This window comes from Rhineura floridana, chromosome 1 (assembly GCF_030035675.1).
Source record: "Rhineura floridana isolate rRhiFlo1 chromosome 1, rRhiFlo1.hap2, whole genome shotgun sequence".
NCBI classification, from domain to species: Eukaryota; Metazoa; Chordata; class Lepidosauria; order Squamata; family Rhineuridae; genus Rhineura; species Rhineura floridana.
In genome coordinates, this window is record NC_084480.1 from 107,033,094 (window position 1) to 107,051,794 (window position 18,701).

An 18,701-nucleotide genomic window follows, 5' to 3' on the forward strand; every position below is an offset into this window, starting at 1 on the left:
ATCTATTAGATATACAAACAGCGGGAGAAAGGAGAAATGCAAAAAAAAAAGTTTTAATTTTAAATAATTTAGCCCCTGAAAAAGGCATTTAAAAATTGCTGGAGAATATTATTAAAGAAAGACATTTGTGCACAGTTTATTAAAGAGACTCTGCAAAATTATTATATTTTTCTCCCCATTATATAAAATCTCAGTGTTGCTCAAAAGTAAACAAGCGTTGAATGCCTAATGATCATAAGAAAAATTTGATTTCCACCTCTGTTCTTTTAGAGTACACACAGTTACCCAAAGGTTTCCTCTTATCGCTAGCTGGTATGCAATGAGGTTTTCAGAGACATAACTGGGTGGAATGGCAGGCTATAAACCTAATAAACAACAACAAGAATTCTGTAGTGGAAACAAGAGAAATGATCCCAGTCTTTGCATCTTTGACGTATCTTTGGTAGATACGCCAACAGCATAAACATACACAGTGTTTTCTTATGAGACAAGCTAGAAGCTTCCTCCCAGCACTGGAGCTGCACAAAGGGAGGGACGATCCCTGCCCCCTCCCCAGCTGCAAACATGAGTCAGAACTCTGCAATTTGTTTTAGGTTTGAGCTTACTGGGTGCAAGAAAAGAGCAAAGACAGAGGGTATGAGTTGGTGACAGAGGCATGCCCCTGTACCTACCAGGCAACTGAAGCATCAACCACCCAGCAAGTGCAGCGAGCAAGGAAAGTTGGGAAGTTTATGCTGTTTCTCACCAGTTCTAAGCTCGCTGCCCAGGTCCTTCTGTTTATCCCCAAACTTATGCTGCATTTCAAATATTCAGCATAAGGTCGAGACTCTTCTCCTTGAGGCAGGAGCCCGACCTGCAATCACAAGTATTTGGTTGGCCACAAAGGCAACTCAAAATGTGTCAATTCCTGATCATCTAAATGCAGAATGTAAAAAGTGAACCAAAAATTGTAGGAGTGGAAATTACAGAAAAGAGTTAAGCAGGAGAAAGACCATGTTTTGTTGTTGTTATATGCCTTCAAGTCGATTAGGACTTATGGCGACCGTATGAATCAGAGACCTCCAGTAGCATCTGTCATGAGCCACCCTGTTCAGATCTTGTAAGTTCAGGTCTGTGGCTTCCTTTATGGAATCAATCCATCTCTTGTTTGGCCTTCCTCTTTTTCTACTCCCTTCTGTTTTTCCCAGCATTATTGTCTTTTCAAGTGAATCTAAAAATAACACAAACAATGTAAAAGGAAGTCAACATAGAGGAATGTCCATGAGTAAAAGACTGCAATAACCAAGGCAGGAAATAAATAGAGCACAGATCAAGGACAACAGCAGGGATGGTTTGAAAGGATCTTTTTAGCATTGTCACAGAATAAGAAACTATAATGTCTGGCAGTCAACTAAATGTTTACACAGTTTAATGTTGTAATCCTCATTAGCATTAACTATAGTTAAGGTTAACACTGACATATTCATGAACTGTGGCTAAGCTAGGAGGTTAATTTTTTTCCCCAAGAGGGGAGGGGAGGGGAGGGAGGAAGCATGTAACTCAGCAAGTGGCCTATTCATGATCATTTAACCACAGTTAAGATGGAGTCAGTGTGGTGTACAATCAGGGGACTACAATCAGGGGAACCTCATTTAAATCCCCACTCAGCCACAACCATCACTGGGACACTCACCATCTTTCAGCCCTACTTACTTGACATAGTTGCTGTGAGGATAAAGGGGATGAGGAAAGAACAGTGTATGGCGGTCCTGAGTTCCTTGGAGGAAGTTCAAGATTAGTTGTTGTTTGTTTGTTTTTAAAGTAGGAAAACAAGCAGGGAATATAAGAGGAAGGAGAAAGTGATCCAACAGGCTGAAGAACATCAAAGATGAGCTAAACAGAGAGAGGCAATCTCTCCCTCCCTTCCTTCTTCTTTTTCGTTTTGTTGCCTAAGCACAAATCAAAAGATGCTCCCTTTGCTTCAAAGCTCACTCAGGAAAAAGAGAGACCTATTTCTTCCTTAGGCAACAGCAAAAACTAGGCTGCTTACCAGACAGAGAAAGAGCAAGTGTGAGGGAAGATTTGGGTCTAACTTTGACTATCAACTTATCCTTGATTGTGGGAGCCGATTCAAAACTAACAAAATGCTGTAAAAGATGAGAGACCATATAACCAAGCTTTGAAATGGAAGGTCTAGATTCCAGTTACTGAAACCTGACAGAAGATAAATTAATTCCCCCTCCCCTCCAGTTACATGGAGATGAGTAAAATAAAAACCAGCCATCCTTCAATCAGGAATTGGGTAAACTCAGAGCAGTTTTAAACAATCATTTTTCATTTCAAATGAGTTTTTAATGTGTTAATAACTACTTCTTTATTCTTTTTAGAGATGGACAAACTCCTCCTAGACCTAGCCCAAATGAAATTGGTTCCCCAAAAATCCAGAAACAGCCTTATTTCCCAAACCAATCTAAGTTCAGAAGTTGCCTGTCCCTTCTTTCTCACTCAGGCACTCTGATCTCCCAACCTCCTCCTTTAAATTAAATTTACCAGGTGGTATAGTGGGAAGAGCTGCACTGGTGGCACTCCCACTCTCAGTAAGGGAAGGAAGGAAGATGTACTCTCCTCCTCCGTTCTCAGCATGCTTCTAGCACACGGGGGAGTGGGGTAATCCAAGTGGCCCTTGGGAGTTATAGTTTTTCCAAGTGAATGGCAGTAATCCTTGGATAATCTTCAAATGCCAAGGGCCACTGGCAATACATCAGAGAGGGAAGGGAGAGATCCAGTTCCCCACCTTCCTTCTTCTTGCACCTGAAGTGCCATCACCACTGCCTCTGCTTCTGTTGCACTACTTGATAAGTGCAATTTAAAGGGGAGGAGGAAGGTCTTGGGAAGATTGAGGTGGATATGTGGGTGAACTGGGAATTCTTCTTTAGCTTGGATTTTAATATGAGCTGAAGAAGAAATGTAAGCTTCACCTCTCTTTTGACGTGGGCTTTCACAAGCCCCTGAAGCTAGTACCAAGCCCAAACTCAAAACTTTCCGGGATTTCTAATTCTTTCCAAGAACCTGCATCTGAATTGTTTTGGAGTACTTTCTATCCTTTTATGGCCTCTTTTCTGTCTTTGAAGCTGCTTTTGAAATCATGCCACTTGCCTCTTGATTATTATAGTGTTGTCTTCACTCAACCCTTTCTGCCAAATTGTACTAAAAGGGTGGAGAAAATATACAGATTTTTTTTACAGATTGCCAAAAGCTTTCTTTTAGCCTTTCCAATTGTTTGCTCATTCACAGCACATTTCTTGTGGTAGAAACACATACTTTACAACACTTGTTTCTTTCCTATGAAACAACAACAGAACAGCATGTAGAAAGTCTACCATCCACAGCAACAACTCAACTTTTCTCATATGTGCCGCAAGCTAAGCAACATTTCATGCAATACCTAACAGTGCAAAGGGCAAGTGAATTATCCTTTAACAAGCAAATGCAACCAAAACTGTGCACATATATGCTCGTGGTTCACCAATATGCCTACATGTGCTTCTGAGCAATAGCAGAAAAGAGAACTGTTTGGAGATGGGTGGGTAAAGAGGATCTGCTGAAAGTGCCTAAAAACCATCTAGCTGTGCAACCTGAATGATCTGGTTCCTGCTTCTCTGTCTGGCTAATCTCTCCCTGGCCTAAAAAGTAGGGCTCTTGACTGACTCCAGCTACAAAGGCAGCTCCTGCAGCTGCAAGTACCTTGAGAGCAGATCAGGTGGTGTGACTGAGATTAATACGCCTCTATTTTTTGCTGTTTTGATAGACCTTAATTTTAATTTATTTACATTGTAATTTTTTAATACAGTAAGGCCCCACTCATACGGCAGGTTACGTTCCGGACCCCCGCTGAAAACCAAAAACCTCTGAAAAGTGGAACTCATTGAATAGAATGGCGTGCGACGCCCGAAAACACCTGTAAAAGTAGAACAAGCGCCGTATGAGTGGGGCTTTAGTCTAATTGCATCTAATTGAGACCGCTGCATTAGCGAAGCGCCGTAAAGCAGGGCCCTACTGTATATATTTTGATTAATTTTCTGCTACTGATGCATTCTGAAGTGGTATTCTTCCAGAAGAGCTATCCCCTGTTATATTTTTATGGATATATAAACTGGCTTGTAGAGATTGCAAAAGACAGAAGTGGAGCCACTCTACCAGGCATGTTGGGCAATATGCTTAAGTGCTTTATAGGTCACAACCAACTTACGTGCAGGTACAAACATTCAGGTTATTTGTCATTCTAAATACTTCATTTTTTTGTCTTAAAGATAAGCTAACCTATGGTTTAAATAAATAATTGACATTTTAAAAATCTTCATTGGAAAATAAAATGAGCTCCTGTTTAAAATTAAACTTTAATTACATCACACCTGTCATGTTGCATTTCACATATTTCTTACACAAATGATTGTAACTTTTAGCAGCCTATTTGGCAGGGGTCAAAGAACTGCTTTCTCCAACAAATATTTCACCGGCACACTTTCCAGGAAGCTGTACATTTTCAAAAGATTCTCTAAATTAACAGAGTCACTTTAAAATAAAGTTTAAAAAAACTTTAAAAAATCTTCTTGGTAACATCCCACATTAAACTTGATAACACATGCTGATTATGGTCTGGTTCACACATAATGCTAAACCAAACCATGGCTTAGGAAGAGCAAGCAGGCTTGTGGATAGGTACCCAGAGTGAAAATCATGGCCTAGCTTCTTCCCTGGTCCTGCTGTTGCTGCACTATCTAGAGGTAAGCCACAATTTGGCTTGGTGTTATGTATGTCCCCAATTTTCTGGTTTGTCTCATTCGCAACAAATCAAAAGCCGCAACCAAAGTTTGTCTGAAGGAGAAAAACCATGAACCCAGGTTTGCACATAACACTAAGCTAAATCAATGCTTAGCTCCACGTAGCATGGCAGGACCTGGGAGGAGCAAAGCAGGCGCAATTTTCACTCTGGATACCCACATGCTTGCCTGCTCTCACTAAGACATGGTTTTGCTTAACATTATGTGGGAGTGAGGCCTATATATTGGGCACTGCTGAGTCTTTGCTTTCTTATCCTTTACTTATACAGCCACAAGTGGCTGTAAGTATAGTCAGCATGGATTTTTCACATTCCGCAATGTTAAATTGAAAATACCCCCCATGACATTCCGATGCTTCCCATAAGGTCATTTCAAAACCAAACCTTAGAAAACTTATAGTCCTGAACTCAGAAACGCTTGCTTAACAACCCTCTAAATTTTCATGGTGATACACAAAACAGTCAGAGAGAATAGAGAGTTCAAAGTGTAAAAAGAGAGAGAGAGAAAGCAGACCCCTTTTGGACTTTTTTCTGTCAGAGTTCTCATAATCTGTTGACATTAATTTAAAATCAGCCATGTTCACAGAGTACCTGTAATCCTATTACTGACCATGCCCCATACTCTGGCCTTCATCTTCTGCAGTTTAAAAGTTAAAAAAATGCATGTCTGATTTTTAATTAATTTAATAAATTTTGCATTGAACTGAATGATAATATCAGGCATGCTCAGTAAGAACCAACAGTTCTAAATCTCAGTGTTCTAAAAGCCACTCACAGCTTCTTGGCTTGCCTATCAGGGGGCCACACCCACACAAGTCTTGGATTTTACTTGAGACAATCATGGCTTCCCCCAAAGAATCCTGGGAAGTATAGTTTGTGAAGGGTGCTGAGAGGAGACTCTTATTCCCCTGACAGAGCTCCAGTGACCAGTTGTTTAACAGTCAGCCGCTTTGACTGAAGCTCAGTGAGGGGAACAGGGCATCTCCTAGCAATTCTCAGCATCCTTCACTAACTACACTTCCCAGAATTCTTTGAGAGGTGCCATGACTGTCTAAAGTGAAATAAGGGTCTGGTGTGGATGTAGCCAGGGACAGCTTTGGTTTAAATTGGGGTGGGAGGCTACATGTGCCTGCTGTAGAATAAAAAGGTGGAGGAAACCCTGAAAAAGAATGACTCTGTTCACAATGCTATACTTTTGGAAAGGAAAGGAAAGGGGCTTCCCCTCTACCCAGTGCCTGCCCACCCGCCCACCTACCCCCTCTCCTCCCCACCCCTCCTCCCCCAGGTCTGTTTCATCTATCCTAAGCATGATTGCTCAGGAGTGAATCCCACTGAACTCAAAAAGCATGCAAATGATCAAAACTGCCCTCCCCTCCTCCTTCCTCCTATCCCGTCCCTCTCCCCCTTCTCTCCCCCTTCCTTCCCCCCTCCCTTCCCCTCCCCCATCCCCTCCTTCTTTACAACTGGCTCAGTGCACTAAAACAGAAAGTAATAGTTAGGAAGCTGCCTTATACTAACTAAGTCAGATTATTGGTCCATCTAGCTCAGTACTGTCTACACTAGGGGTGAGGAACGTTCATTCCCAAAGTTTGCATGCCCTCAGGGGAAAGTGGTTAGGCCTGTATACCAACAGTAAATGGAACCAAAGCCCAAAGTGGGTTGCACCAACATATACTCTACTCACATCCTTCACCCACAATACATTGTCATTCTGTTACACACGCACACACGCACGCACACACACACACACACACACACACACACACACACACACACACACACACACACACACTTGTCTGCATAGTTTCTGTGATATATGGTGAGAAAGAGGCTCCCCTTTCTTAACATCCCTGAAACAGAGAGAGTTGACCAAGAAAGAAAAGATCACTCTCTTCCCCTATGGGCAGGTCACTCTACTTCGGTACTGCACATAGCAAAAGGGGCTCCTTTTCATGCTGCACAGCCCAGAAATGCAGCAAATTTCTCCCTTCTTTATCAGCCCAGCAGTAAGACTCAGCCATAGTTCATCTTCCCTGCTGTTGAGCAGCACTCTCTGATCACCTGAGCAACATGGAGAGAGCAGTGGCGTCACTAGCGGGAGTGCGGGGGGGTGCGGACCTCCGGTGCGCGCCCTCCCAGGGGCATGGACGAGGTGGCTGGGCTTGTGCTTGCGCGTGCGCACTCAAGGCCAGCCACCCTGTCTATGCCCCTGGGAGGACGCGCACCGGAGGGGAGCCCAGCCGCAGAAAGCCTGGGAACGCCGGCGCGCCTCCCTCACCCCGCCAACGCTGCTCCCACTCACGCTCTCGTCCACCTGCCCGCCTCCGAGGAGGAGTCAGCGCAGCCTTGCCAGGCAACGACGCGGGGCGGGGTGGCTCTGGGTGTCACCCCCCTCATGGTGACACCCGGGTGCAGGCCGCACCTTCCGCACCCCGGTAGGGACGCCCCTGGGAGAGAGACTGGGGAGGGGAGGTTTAAACCCCTGCACTGCTCAGCCAGTTGAAGATTAGAGCCCAGCAGAAGGGAAAGGCAGCTGTGGAGAGTGACTGGGGCTTTGGGAGAGTCCAGCGGGATCAGAGATTCCCCACCCATGATCTACACTGACAGGCAGAAAATCTCCAGGATTTCAGACAGAAGCCTTTCCCAGCCTTATCTGGGATTGAACCTGAAACCTTTTGCATTCAAAAACATGCGCTCCACTACTGAGGTTTCATTCCCTCCCTCCCCATATTCTAGCTAGAATACTGTGCTAATTATGGGTAGGATAGTTTTGGAAACTTGCTGAAATCAATCAACTCTAAAATTACAACAAGGAATGCTTGTCAAGTTAAGGCACTATAATGTTAATAAGATGATGGCGGCACTGTAATAGTGAAGTACTGGTTTTCCGTATTATTATAGCCCTGAGAACCACAAAATCTAATCCATATGCAGCACAGTTTTACTATTATGCAAGCCTATGCAGGTCCTTCTTGGCTCTACAATGGAGTCCAGCAGTTTTGTTACAGCAGCAGACAAGAGGGAGGTTCTATGCCTAACAACACCTTGGCATACTTGCACCCGGTGCTCAGAAGTTGAATGGCAAAGAAAAGACCTAAGGTCTGATATTGTAAGGAACAAGGAAAGATTATATAACAGAAAGGGGCAGAGAAAAAATATGTTGGGTCCAGGATAAATGGTATCAAAAGACTTGGAGAAAATGAGCAAAAGAAGCAAGGTTGCACCTCATTGTCCCTCTTCAGATAAAGGACATTCATCAGAGCAACCAAGGCTGATTTGGTCCTGAAACCAGGTCCAAACCCAGACTGAAATTGATCCAGATGCTAAATTACATCCAAGAATGCCTGCTGCTGCTCCGCCACAACACTCTCAATCCCCTTCTCAAGAAAACATGCATTAGCAACTGGTCAGTAAATATGCAGACTACTGGCTTTTTTTATTGGTCACACCACTGCCTCTTTCAAAGAAGCAGGCACCACTCCATCGTGTTGTGATGTATTCACCATACCCTGGATCATGTCCTGCCAGCAAGGTTTTTATTAACCACAAGGGACAGGGATCAAGACAGCATGTAGTCAGATGCAAAGCTGCAACTAACTAGTCAACATTGTCAAGCCACATCAATTGAATTTGTTCCCACAAAACCTGGCTAGATATGGCATTGGACACCTCACATGGTTCTGCACCAATTACGGTGTCAAGATCACCATGGAGCTAAGCAATCTTACCCTTGAAGTACCTAAAAAACTCACCAGACATAGCCAGAGCTTGGAAGTAACTCGTTATTTTTAACGAGTTACTTGTAATTAGTTACAATTTTAAATAACGAGTGGGTAATTCCATTACATTTGGCAAGTAACGGAACGACTAGTAATTTCCCTACTTTTCAGCTGCAACTTTAACATTTCCACGTTAGGTTGGACGTTACTTGGGGGCGGGAACAAGGGGAAGTCAGCTCCTGGCTGTGATTGGTTAACACAAGACATGTGCCTCACACTGATTGGACCTCTGCGCAGACTCTCTCTTCCCTCGTGATCTGTGTTAGGAGGCACGAGGGAAGAGGTGAATAGGCAGGGCCTGCTAGCGTCTGAGAGGAAAAAATGGACGCCGGAGGAAAAAGCCAGGGCAAGGACAACGGAGGAGAAGGCAGCAGCAGAATGGCGAAGAGCTGTGGAGGTGAGTGATGATGATTTATTTCTGTGTGTGTGTGTGTGTGTGTGTGTGTGTGTGTGCCCCCGCGGCCCCTTCCGCCCCCGTGGCATTTTTGCCCCCCCGCCCCCCGTGGCCCCTTCTGCCCCTCCCACTGCCTCTCCTTGCCTTGCTGCCGCCCCCCCATCAATCACAAGGCACTTCTGAAACTTCGGCCTACTTCTCTTCCTTCCCCCCCTTTTTGAACTCTCCCCTTTGTTCCTATGCATACCTGTGTGCTGTATTTATCCAGACAGAGCACTCCTGCCTTTTAAAATGCCGGCTAGCTTTTTATTGTATATTTATTTGAACTCCATCTTTCTTTTTATTTGTATTTTTGTCCTGTTTAATCACAAGACTGAATTGTATGTGGGACAAAAACTGTCTCAGTAATAATAATAATAATAATAATAATAAATCATTAGGCGTATAATAAATGGCTTAAGGCTGATTTTTTTGTTCTTGGCAGAGATGAGGTGAGAAGTAGGGTCCTTGCAGCTCCTCCTCTCAGTCCCCCAGCTCTCAAACTCATGTTCTGTGAGAAAGAGATTCCCAGTCCCAGAGAGAGATAGACTGTTGACAATCTCTGCTAATATCTATACAAATGTACATAACATGCATCACCTGAACTCACATGATCTAGAGTAACTTTAGATCTTGCAAGATTTGCAAATGAGAAGCAATAGGGTTTTATATTAGTTCTGATTGTCTATTGGGCTATCATAGGTTATATGTTTTTTTTCATTTTCTATGGCAAAAACTCCAACTTCAGTGGAATTTATGTGATGTGTTCTAATCATTTGAATTTGGCTAATGAATGCTTTATTCTTTCATCAGAACTTTAGCAGTAGTACTAAAATATTAATAAAAAAGAAAAGGGAAAGAAAAAATACTTTACATACATCATTCAGCTGTATTGCTAATTATAGATATAGATATAAAAGATAAACGGCATTTTGTCAAAAGTATTTTTGTCTACATTTTATACCTCATCCTTGGTTTTCCAAGCTTGGCATGGAATGCTTCTCATACAGAATTAATTTGAAATGCTGCATATTTATTATCATAATCATCATATTCAAAATAAAAAATATATGTACCGCCTTCAAGTTGATTCCAACTTATGGTGACCCTATGAATAGGGTTTTCATGAGGGTGAGAGGCAGTGACTGGCCCAAGGTCACCCAGTGAGCTTCATGGCTAGGTGGGGATTTGAACCCTAGTCTCATTTTGTTCTCACAACAACCCTGTGAGATAGTAGGTTAGACTGGCCCAGGCAGGGTTATTCAGTGAGCAAAAATGATGCAAATAGGATCTCTTTTAATTGTGCTGTCGACCTGCTTACTTCCACTCTGACTGGGGCATCTTGCAGCATGGGGAAGAGATGGGGGCACATCACAGCTGAAGTTCACCCATATAGGAGCATTATCTCTTGTTTATTACAGAGACGCCTGTTGCAGGTTTTGCTGCTGAGAGCAGCAGTCAGTTAGTGCGGCCACTTGAGTCACAGCTTGTTGATCCTGAGGAGGCAAAACTAGAAAGTGAGGTTCAGAAAGGAGGCCCTGTGCATGAGGAGGAGGAGGGCATGAAGCAGTGCCAGATGCCCACAGCCACATCTGCAGAACAGCAAGTACCATGGTTTGGCTTTGAGAAAGCTTGTACATTTGTGAGCCAGAGTGGGAAAAATGTTGTTGTACGATGCAATTACTGCCTTCCAAGGATCAAAAATCTGAGATCAGCTGTTTCCTCCTCATCCAATGTGAAGAAACCTTTTGAGGTAAGCCTTTGTCATGCTGGTCCTCAAAGAGTGTCCATTGTCTATTTATGTTTAAATTGTGAAGTTCCTCTTCCATTTTTTCTTGGATTCATGCTTTGTTCTTCTTCCTCAGAGGGCACACCCTGAGAAGCTGAGAGCAATTGAAGAAGCAATAAAGGCAAGGAGACGTGGCCTTCCTGAACCAATGCATGACACCCCTCCTCCCAAAATGCTGAAGCAGCAGCAGACAACCCTTGAGAGGTGGGGATCTAGCAAGGAGCCTGTCACCCAGAGCAATCTCGACAGGAGAATCATTGATTTCATTGTAGAGGAGACATTACCACTTCAGACTGTGGACAAACCATCATTCATTAATCTGGTTCGCATTGGACTCCCCAAAGATCTCACCATCATATGTGCCAAGACTCTGAGAGACAGAATTGAGAAGAGAGCATGCCACATGAGAGAAACTCTTGCAAACCGAATGGGTGCTGTGGCATATATAGCAACCACTGCAGATTGTTGGACCAATGGCAAGAAGAGTTACTTTGGGGTAACAGCCCACTGGATCAACCCAACTACCCTGAAACGTGAGGTCGGGGCCTTGGCTTGTAAGCGTCTGAAGGGGCGCCATACATACGATGTCCTTTCAAAAGCACTGCATGATGTACATGTGCAGTACAGGATCCACAACAAAGTTATGTGCACTATACAGACAATGGCTCCTCCAACTTTGTGAAAGTGTTCAGAGTTTTCATGGCCAAAGAACCAGTGGAAGCTGCAGGCACCAGTGACGATGATGGTGATAACCAGGAGGAGGAGGAGGCTGAGGTGGAGTTTGTGCCTATCTGTGAGATCCTGGATACAGGACCTGAGGCAGAGGAAGAAGCTGCAGACTCAGGAGAGGATTTTGTTTTACCACCACACCAGAGATGTGCTAGCCACACCCTCAACCTTGTGGCAACACAAGACATAGAGGCCATGCTTTCTGACTCCTCCAAAAGTAGTCTTCTTGGTCCTTTCAAGAAACAGTTTCGTTCCTTGATGGGAAAGTGCAGCAAGTTGTGGTCCAAGCAGAACCAGTCAGCACAGATTGCTGAGTATATCCGTGTGCAATGTGGTGTGTATCTGAAGGTACCGAATAAGACCAGGTGGAATTCCACCTTTGATGCGTTGAAGCAACTACATGAGCTCCTGTCAACTGTGCCACTAAAATGCATGCCATAATGGACCGCTGCTCCTTGTCCAGGATCACAGCTGCTGAGATTGAAGTGGTACAGGAATACACAGAGATTATGGAGCCACTAGCCCAGTCCCTAGATATCCTGCAACGGGAGAATAGCATGTTCATGGAGTATTTGCTACCAACGCTCTGCAATCTGGACCGCAAGTTAGAAGGACTGGAAAACAAACCTGAGAGGTACACATACTGTTTTCAGCTGCTGAGAGGTGTGCGCGAAGCCCTAAGAAAGCGGTTTGCAGCTATCTGGGAGGACAAGAGGCTTCTTCTGGCAGCCTGCCTACACCCTCGCTTCAAACTAGATTGGCTGGAATCGTGTCAGGCCACCACCCATACCAACAAATAAGAACATTAGGGAAGCCCTTTGGGTGGATTACTCCAAGGGAAATGTTGTCTCAAGGGAGGCATCAGAGGGCTTAAGGTGGTAGGCAGGGGCTGGGCCTTTTCTTCCTGGGGCTCCTCATCACAACCTTGGGTTGCTGCAGGTAATCCTTAAGGGTCTGCTGTGCTGCCCCATGAGTGTGGTGACTTGGTCACCTTCCTACCTTCCATGTCATCATCCACAGGCTCAGGCTGGACCCTGAACCAGGGGACATGACAAGCATCAGGAAATGAAGAGCAGATGATGGTTTCCTAACATATATGTGTTAACATATCCTCTCTCTTTCTTAGATACACAATGGAAGCCTTGTTGAAAGCTGAAATAAAGATGGGTGTACTTAATGAGGACAGTGATCAGTCTTCAGATAAAGACCAGGAAGGAGATGACTTAGAAGATGACTTCTTTAACTTTCTGCCCCAGGGCAAGAAGTCAGCAGTGGACACTGCTGAGGAGGAACTGGTGAGGTACCTGAGGTCTCCCAGCAGGGAAGTGTCATCACTCCATGGCTTTCCACGTGTGCTGCGGTGTTTTTTGCAGCACAACACAGGCATGCCTTCAAGCGCCGCAGTAGAACGCCTGTTCAGTACTGGTGGCAACTGTAATGACTGTAAAAAGACATTCCTTGTCTGACATGCTCTTTGAGCATCTTGTTCTTTTGAGACATAACAGAAACATATTATAAAAGCATTTCAAGTGTAAAATTTGATTTCAAGAGTTGGGGTATCTTCATTGCTTGGGGGGATGTGAGATTCTGTTATGCCATTATGTTAATCTTATGGATAATTTTTTTATTCTACTACCCCCTGTGTGTGTGTGTTTATTTTTAATATTGTTTTAGGCTTCTTAGATGTGCAGCAGCCAAGGTCAGCACCTTGTAGGAGTTTTTTTAAAAAAGTAACTGAAATGTAATTGTAGTGATTACCTTTGAGAAAAAGTAAAGTAATCAGTTACTTTCAGGGCAATTGTAATTGTAACGGTAATTACTACTTTTTTGGGCCAAGTATTGTAACTGTAATTTATTACTTTTTAAAAGTAATCTTCCAAGCTCTGGACATAGCAGGCCTCATAGTGGGAAACTCGCCCAGAGCTAGTGACCATGCTTACTCTGCTTACTATGCCTTTTAATTCCCATCATACCCTCCCTGCATTTTGACCTCTCCAATGGAACACCTCCCCATACTAACCTTAGCTTATACCTTCTTGACAGAGAAGTCCAATGAGATCTTATTAACCAAACATAGAGGCTAATGTCTGGTCCAGAGGGGCTACTTTCTGATAGAAGAACAGAGAAGAAGGGAGTATTTGACAGTGAACAACCCCCTCGCTCAGCTAAGGTTACTGGGAAAGTGAAGACTTTGGCAAAGAGTCAACATATGATAACCAATCATCAAGAACACCAGCCAAGAAAAAAGGTAAGTTTAAAATATTTTGGTGTGGATACCAGAGAGCCTAGAGCCAGCCCCATTTGCAGTAATCTCACATTCTCTCACAGGAACACATCAACATCAATCTCTGTTTTTGTTAAATGGCTAGCCGCTGTAAAATTCCCAAGCTAGCTTGTGCCAAACAATAACCATGCAACACACAGTCATTAAAAAAGAAGGCCTACAGCTGTTTATATGATATTCTCTTAGACTCCTACTCCCAAAATGTGTGCCACCAAATCAATTTTTTATCCCCAGCAGCAGGTATATATTCTGGGCACTCTCCTTGAAATAATCACATCTCTCTCTCTTTCTCTCTCCAGAGCATAAGGAACCAACCAAACTACTAGTCTGCATTAAAGATATCAGACACCATCTGAGTGGAACAAACTTCGGCCCAATGCTATATTCCCCTTGCAAGGCAGATCTGCCTTCATTCCCTTCGTACAGTAACTCCGCTGTCTTCAGTTTTATTGTTCTTTGGAAGTTAAGCACAGGGTCACACAGGCGTGACAATCTGAAACACAAATACGTTCTCCCAGAAGATGAGATGAAATCCAGTCTTTGACAATTAAAATTATGGTAAATTCCCTCCTGGAATAGGAAAGCTTCCCATGCCTCTTAAAAGTATAACCTTGTCTAAAATGCTGAGAATATTTTGTAACATTCCACACATTCGCAAATAATATGTGTGTCAGCCCACATTTTCCTTCCTAAATAGATTCAAGGGCATAGTACCATTAGCTGAAGAGGTTTTGGGAACCTGCAGCTCTTCAACTGGGAGACAACCTCTGAATATCCCTTAAGAAATCTTGGTGATATACTCAGAAATTTAGCAGGTATGTTATATGGGTGCTCAAGGGGATATAGGTAAGAAACATCAGGAATCAAAGCAAGCAATTGCGCAATCTATGAGTTGTATTCAACTAAGTCCTACTCAGAGTAGATCCAATGAAATTAATGAACCTAAGTTAGTCATGGCTGTTAATTTCAGTAGGCCTGCTCTGAGTAGAACTAACACTAAATACCACTCTACGTTTTAGACTAATGGGATTCAGTGATTGGGAATAATGAACAATATGGTGCAGTGGTATAAAGTGGGCAAGGTGGGTAAAGAGCTTGGATAGATGGATACATGTGGAAGAGGATGTGAATGGAAGGGTGAAACTATGAACCAAGAAACTCAGCTACCCTGCATAGAAAGATGGTGTAAATTATCCAGGAGACCCAAGTATGCTATTGTGACATTATAGAGAAAATAAGTGAGCTGAAATATAATGGTCAAATGGGTGGAACAGCATTGGTAAATGAGTGGATCAGTGACCAGGCATAAATGTTATCTGTGTGCACTGGATGGGATACAAGTGAGCATGGGAGGGGTAAACGAATGATTATATAGTAGATGGGCAAGTAAGATGGAGTGATAAATAGTACAAGAATGTAGTACAGTGATGGTGGGTACCAGGAAAACAATAGCACAAAACAGAGGATAAATACTTGGGAATAAGTGGGGTTAACAAACATAACCGTCCTCTCATAAGAGCATAAGAAGAGCCTGCTAGTTCAAGCCAAATGGCCTATCTAGTCCAGCATCCTGTTCTCACAGTTGCCAGCTACATGCCTGTGGGAAACTCGCAAGCAGGTCCTGAGCACAACAGCTCTCTCCCCTCCTGAGGTTTCCAGCAACTGCTATTCAGAAGCATACTGTCTCCAACTGTGGAGGCAGAGAGTAGCCATCATGGCAAGTACCCATTTGTAGTCCTATCCTCCATTATTTTGTCGAATTCTTTTTTACAGCCATCTAAGTTGGTGGCCATCATGGCCTCATCTGGGAGCAAGTTCCATAGTTTAACTATGTGCTGCATTAAGTACTTTCTTTTATCTGTCCTGAATCTTCCAGCATACAGCTTCATTGGATCCACGAGCTCAGAGGGGGAGAAAAACTTTTCTCTATCCAGTTTCTCCTTGTCATGCATGATTTTACACACTTCTATCATTTCACTTCTTACTTGCCTTTTCTCTAAACTAAAAAGCCCCAAATGCTGCAACCTTTCCTCCATCCCCTTGATAATTCTTGTTGCCCTTTTCTGAATGTTTTCCTACTCTACAGTCTCCCTTGTGAGGTAAGGCAACCAGAAATGTATGCTATATTTCAAATGCAGTCGCACCATAGATTTGTAAAATGGCATTATGATATTGTCACTTTTATTTTCAATATCTTCCCTAGTGATCCCCAGCATAGAATTTGCCTTTTTCACAGCTGCCGTGCACTGGATCAACATCTTCATTGAGATATCCACCACAACCCTAAGGTCTCATTCCTGGTCAGTCACTGAGTGTATAGGTGAAATTATGATTTTTTGCCCCAACATGCATCACTTTACACTTGCTCACATTAAACTGCATTTGCTATTTTACTACCCATTCACTGAGTTTGGAGAAGTTCTTTTGGAGCTCTTCACAATCACTTTTTGTTTTGTTTTAACAACCCTTGAACAATTTAGTATCATCAGCAAACCTGGCCACTGCTCACTGCTCACCCTTAAACTCAAGAACATTTACGAACAAGTTAAAAAGCACAAGTCCCAATACCAATCCTTGGGGGAATCCACTTACTACATCTCTCCATTGGGAGATTGTCACTTTATTCCTACTCTCTGCTTCCTGCTACTTAACCAATTCCTGATACGCAAGAGGCCCTCTCCTCTTATCCCATGACTGCTAAGCTTACTCAGAGTCTCTCCTCCCATGGAAATGGTGCACTTTGCTGTTGGGTGCCTTGGATTTATGCCTAATCTTGGATATAACATTCAACTGAATTTATATTCAGCTAGCAGAACACCAGCTTTCATGCTTTAAATCTGGATCTAGCAACTTTCCTTGCTCACACAGGGATTGCGAGTTGGATTGTACAACACGATGAATGCCTACAGATTTATGATATCTAAAAGTTATTTTAACATAGGTTTAGATGGTAGGGAAAACCTTTGTTTTGAAATTAGAGGACTCAAAAATATTCAGTGGAACATGCCAACCAGTGAACAAACACCAGAGAGACAGTTGTCCATACTGTTTGCTCTCTACCGCACTACCATGAACTGCTCTCTACAACTACTTCCATGAGACAAAAGTTCTCAAGTTCAGGCAGGTGTTGTACTGAATGGTGAGTAGGCAGACTACCAAAGGGTTAGTTCCACATAGATACGTTACTGTAGATAACAGATGGAGAGGTTACAAGGAATGGGGGGAGCAATAGATAGCAGTGGTGCAGTGTAGGAATACATGGTGTTCAATGAGTGCAAGTACGGGGCTCATCGAAGGTGCAGGAGGTTAGCCTGTCCTACAGAGAAGAACAGCCACCTGCACAAACAAGTTCACAGCACTCCTGTGTTACTTAATCCGGAAAAGCTACCTTCGTTTGGTTTCTGTATTCAAAATCCCTAAAGTGGATTAGAATCCCATACAACACCCACGACGCACATGGGGAAAGTAGTCAAAAAGCCTATTCCCGTTCTCTGACTGTGAGGATGTAATAAAGCCGTCTTTAAGGGTGCTCCAGCGAGGTGCACGCAGGGTGCCGCCCTTACCCCGTTGGCTGCCGCCATCTGCACCACCACCTCAATGGCCGTCCTGCTGAAGTACCTGCCGTCGCTGCCCACCACCATGGTGCAACCTTGGCGGTCGCGCAGATCAACAGACGAGAGAACGCTTTGCACGAAGTTCTGCAGGTAGTTGCGCTGGCTCTCGAAGACCGCGGTGGGTCTCCTCAGCCCACCGCCACCCGTCGGCTTCTGGTCCTCGAACGGGACCGTCTGCACGGTGAGCACCGGGATGGGGCTCCCCTCCATGGCGCAGCGACCACGGCCTCTCCTTCGGCAGGGCCGTCCGCCTGGAGCCCCTGGCTTAACCTTCTTTTCCTCTCGCTGTGAATTTTGTGTTCTGGGCGCCTCAAACGGGAAGGGGATGAAATCTGAGTCCCGCCCCGCACACTCCTCACAGAAACCACAGCCCGAATGCCCTGGACGCCTAGCAGCCTTACAACACCTCTTTCCAGCCTAATCCTTGTTCCTCAGTGTCCTTTAACGGTTTATCATTCCCAGATGAAATTTCGTCGCAGGAAGCGAACAGGAGAAAGAGGCGCTTTTCTTCGGCTTGGGCGCCTCCCGGCTCTGCAATGTTGTGCGAAACAAACCAACTGCCCTTTTTGAACAAGGACACAAGGGGGGAGGGCGGCGAAGCCTTCCTTTGCAAGCAGCAGCAGCAGCAGCAGCCTTGGCCAATAATAACCCTGGAAAGAAAAGCCGAGGATTGTTGTCTGCTGCCAGAGATGTAACTAGAGGCTGGGGTGTTTCATGAAACACATTTGTTCCAGGGGATCACACACTGTCACATCTCCCGCTTTCTATTTTGTACAACGCTGCTCAGCCCTTTATAGAAAGATCGGCTTTTCCTCTTGCCTGCTGGAATTGACAGTAAGCTAAAAAAAGGGTTTCATGGTACAACTACAATCGGACATATATAAGAAGTATTCACCACCGCTTCTCCCCAGCTGTTCTGGGGTTGAAAACCTTAACTTACACGACATCCACTTCAATGTACGCCAGTCGAGTAAAACAAGGGAACAGAAAAGATCATGGATTTTCAAATTCAGTACACCCTCCGCACCAGTGCATCATACTAATACAGTGTAGTATTGCATATTTGAACCTGTTCTGGTATTCAGGCAAGCCTTGAGCCCTATTAAAGATGTGACTGGAGTTTTCAAATTATCTACATTCAGGGAATCTTTTCCACATTGACTTGCTGGCCTCCTACATGTTTGCCATGGAATTTCAGTATGATGCAGGAAATTATGATGTAAATTTTAGGGTGTTGTCAATTCACTTGGAGCA

At 44.0% G+C, this 18,701-nt stretch overlaps 1 protein-coding gene across 3 annotated transcripts in view; it reads right to left on the reverse strand.

The window, feature by feature from the left end:
• PGM5 (phosphoglucomutase 5) overlaps positions 1-18,058 on the reverse strand; it is an 87,913-nt gene extending 69,855 nt beyond the window's left edge. The window contains exon 1 of one of the 3 annotated variants that reach the window (XM_061628753.1): positions 17,397-18,058. In XM_061628753.1, coding sequence (XP_061484737.1) covers positions 17,397-17,657 — 261 coding nt within the window. In that variant the 5' untranslated portion in view covers positions 17,658-18,058. The remainder of the gene's footprint in view (positions 1-17,396) is intronic. The other 2 variants (XM_061628734.1, XM_061628743.1) reach the window with 2 other exon arrangements.
• Between the last annotated feature and the right edge of the window lie 643 nt (positions 18,059-18,701).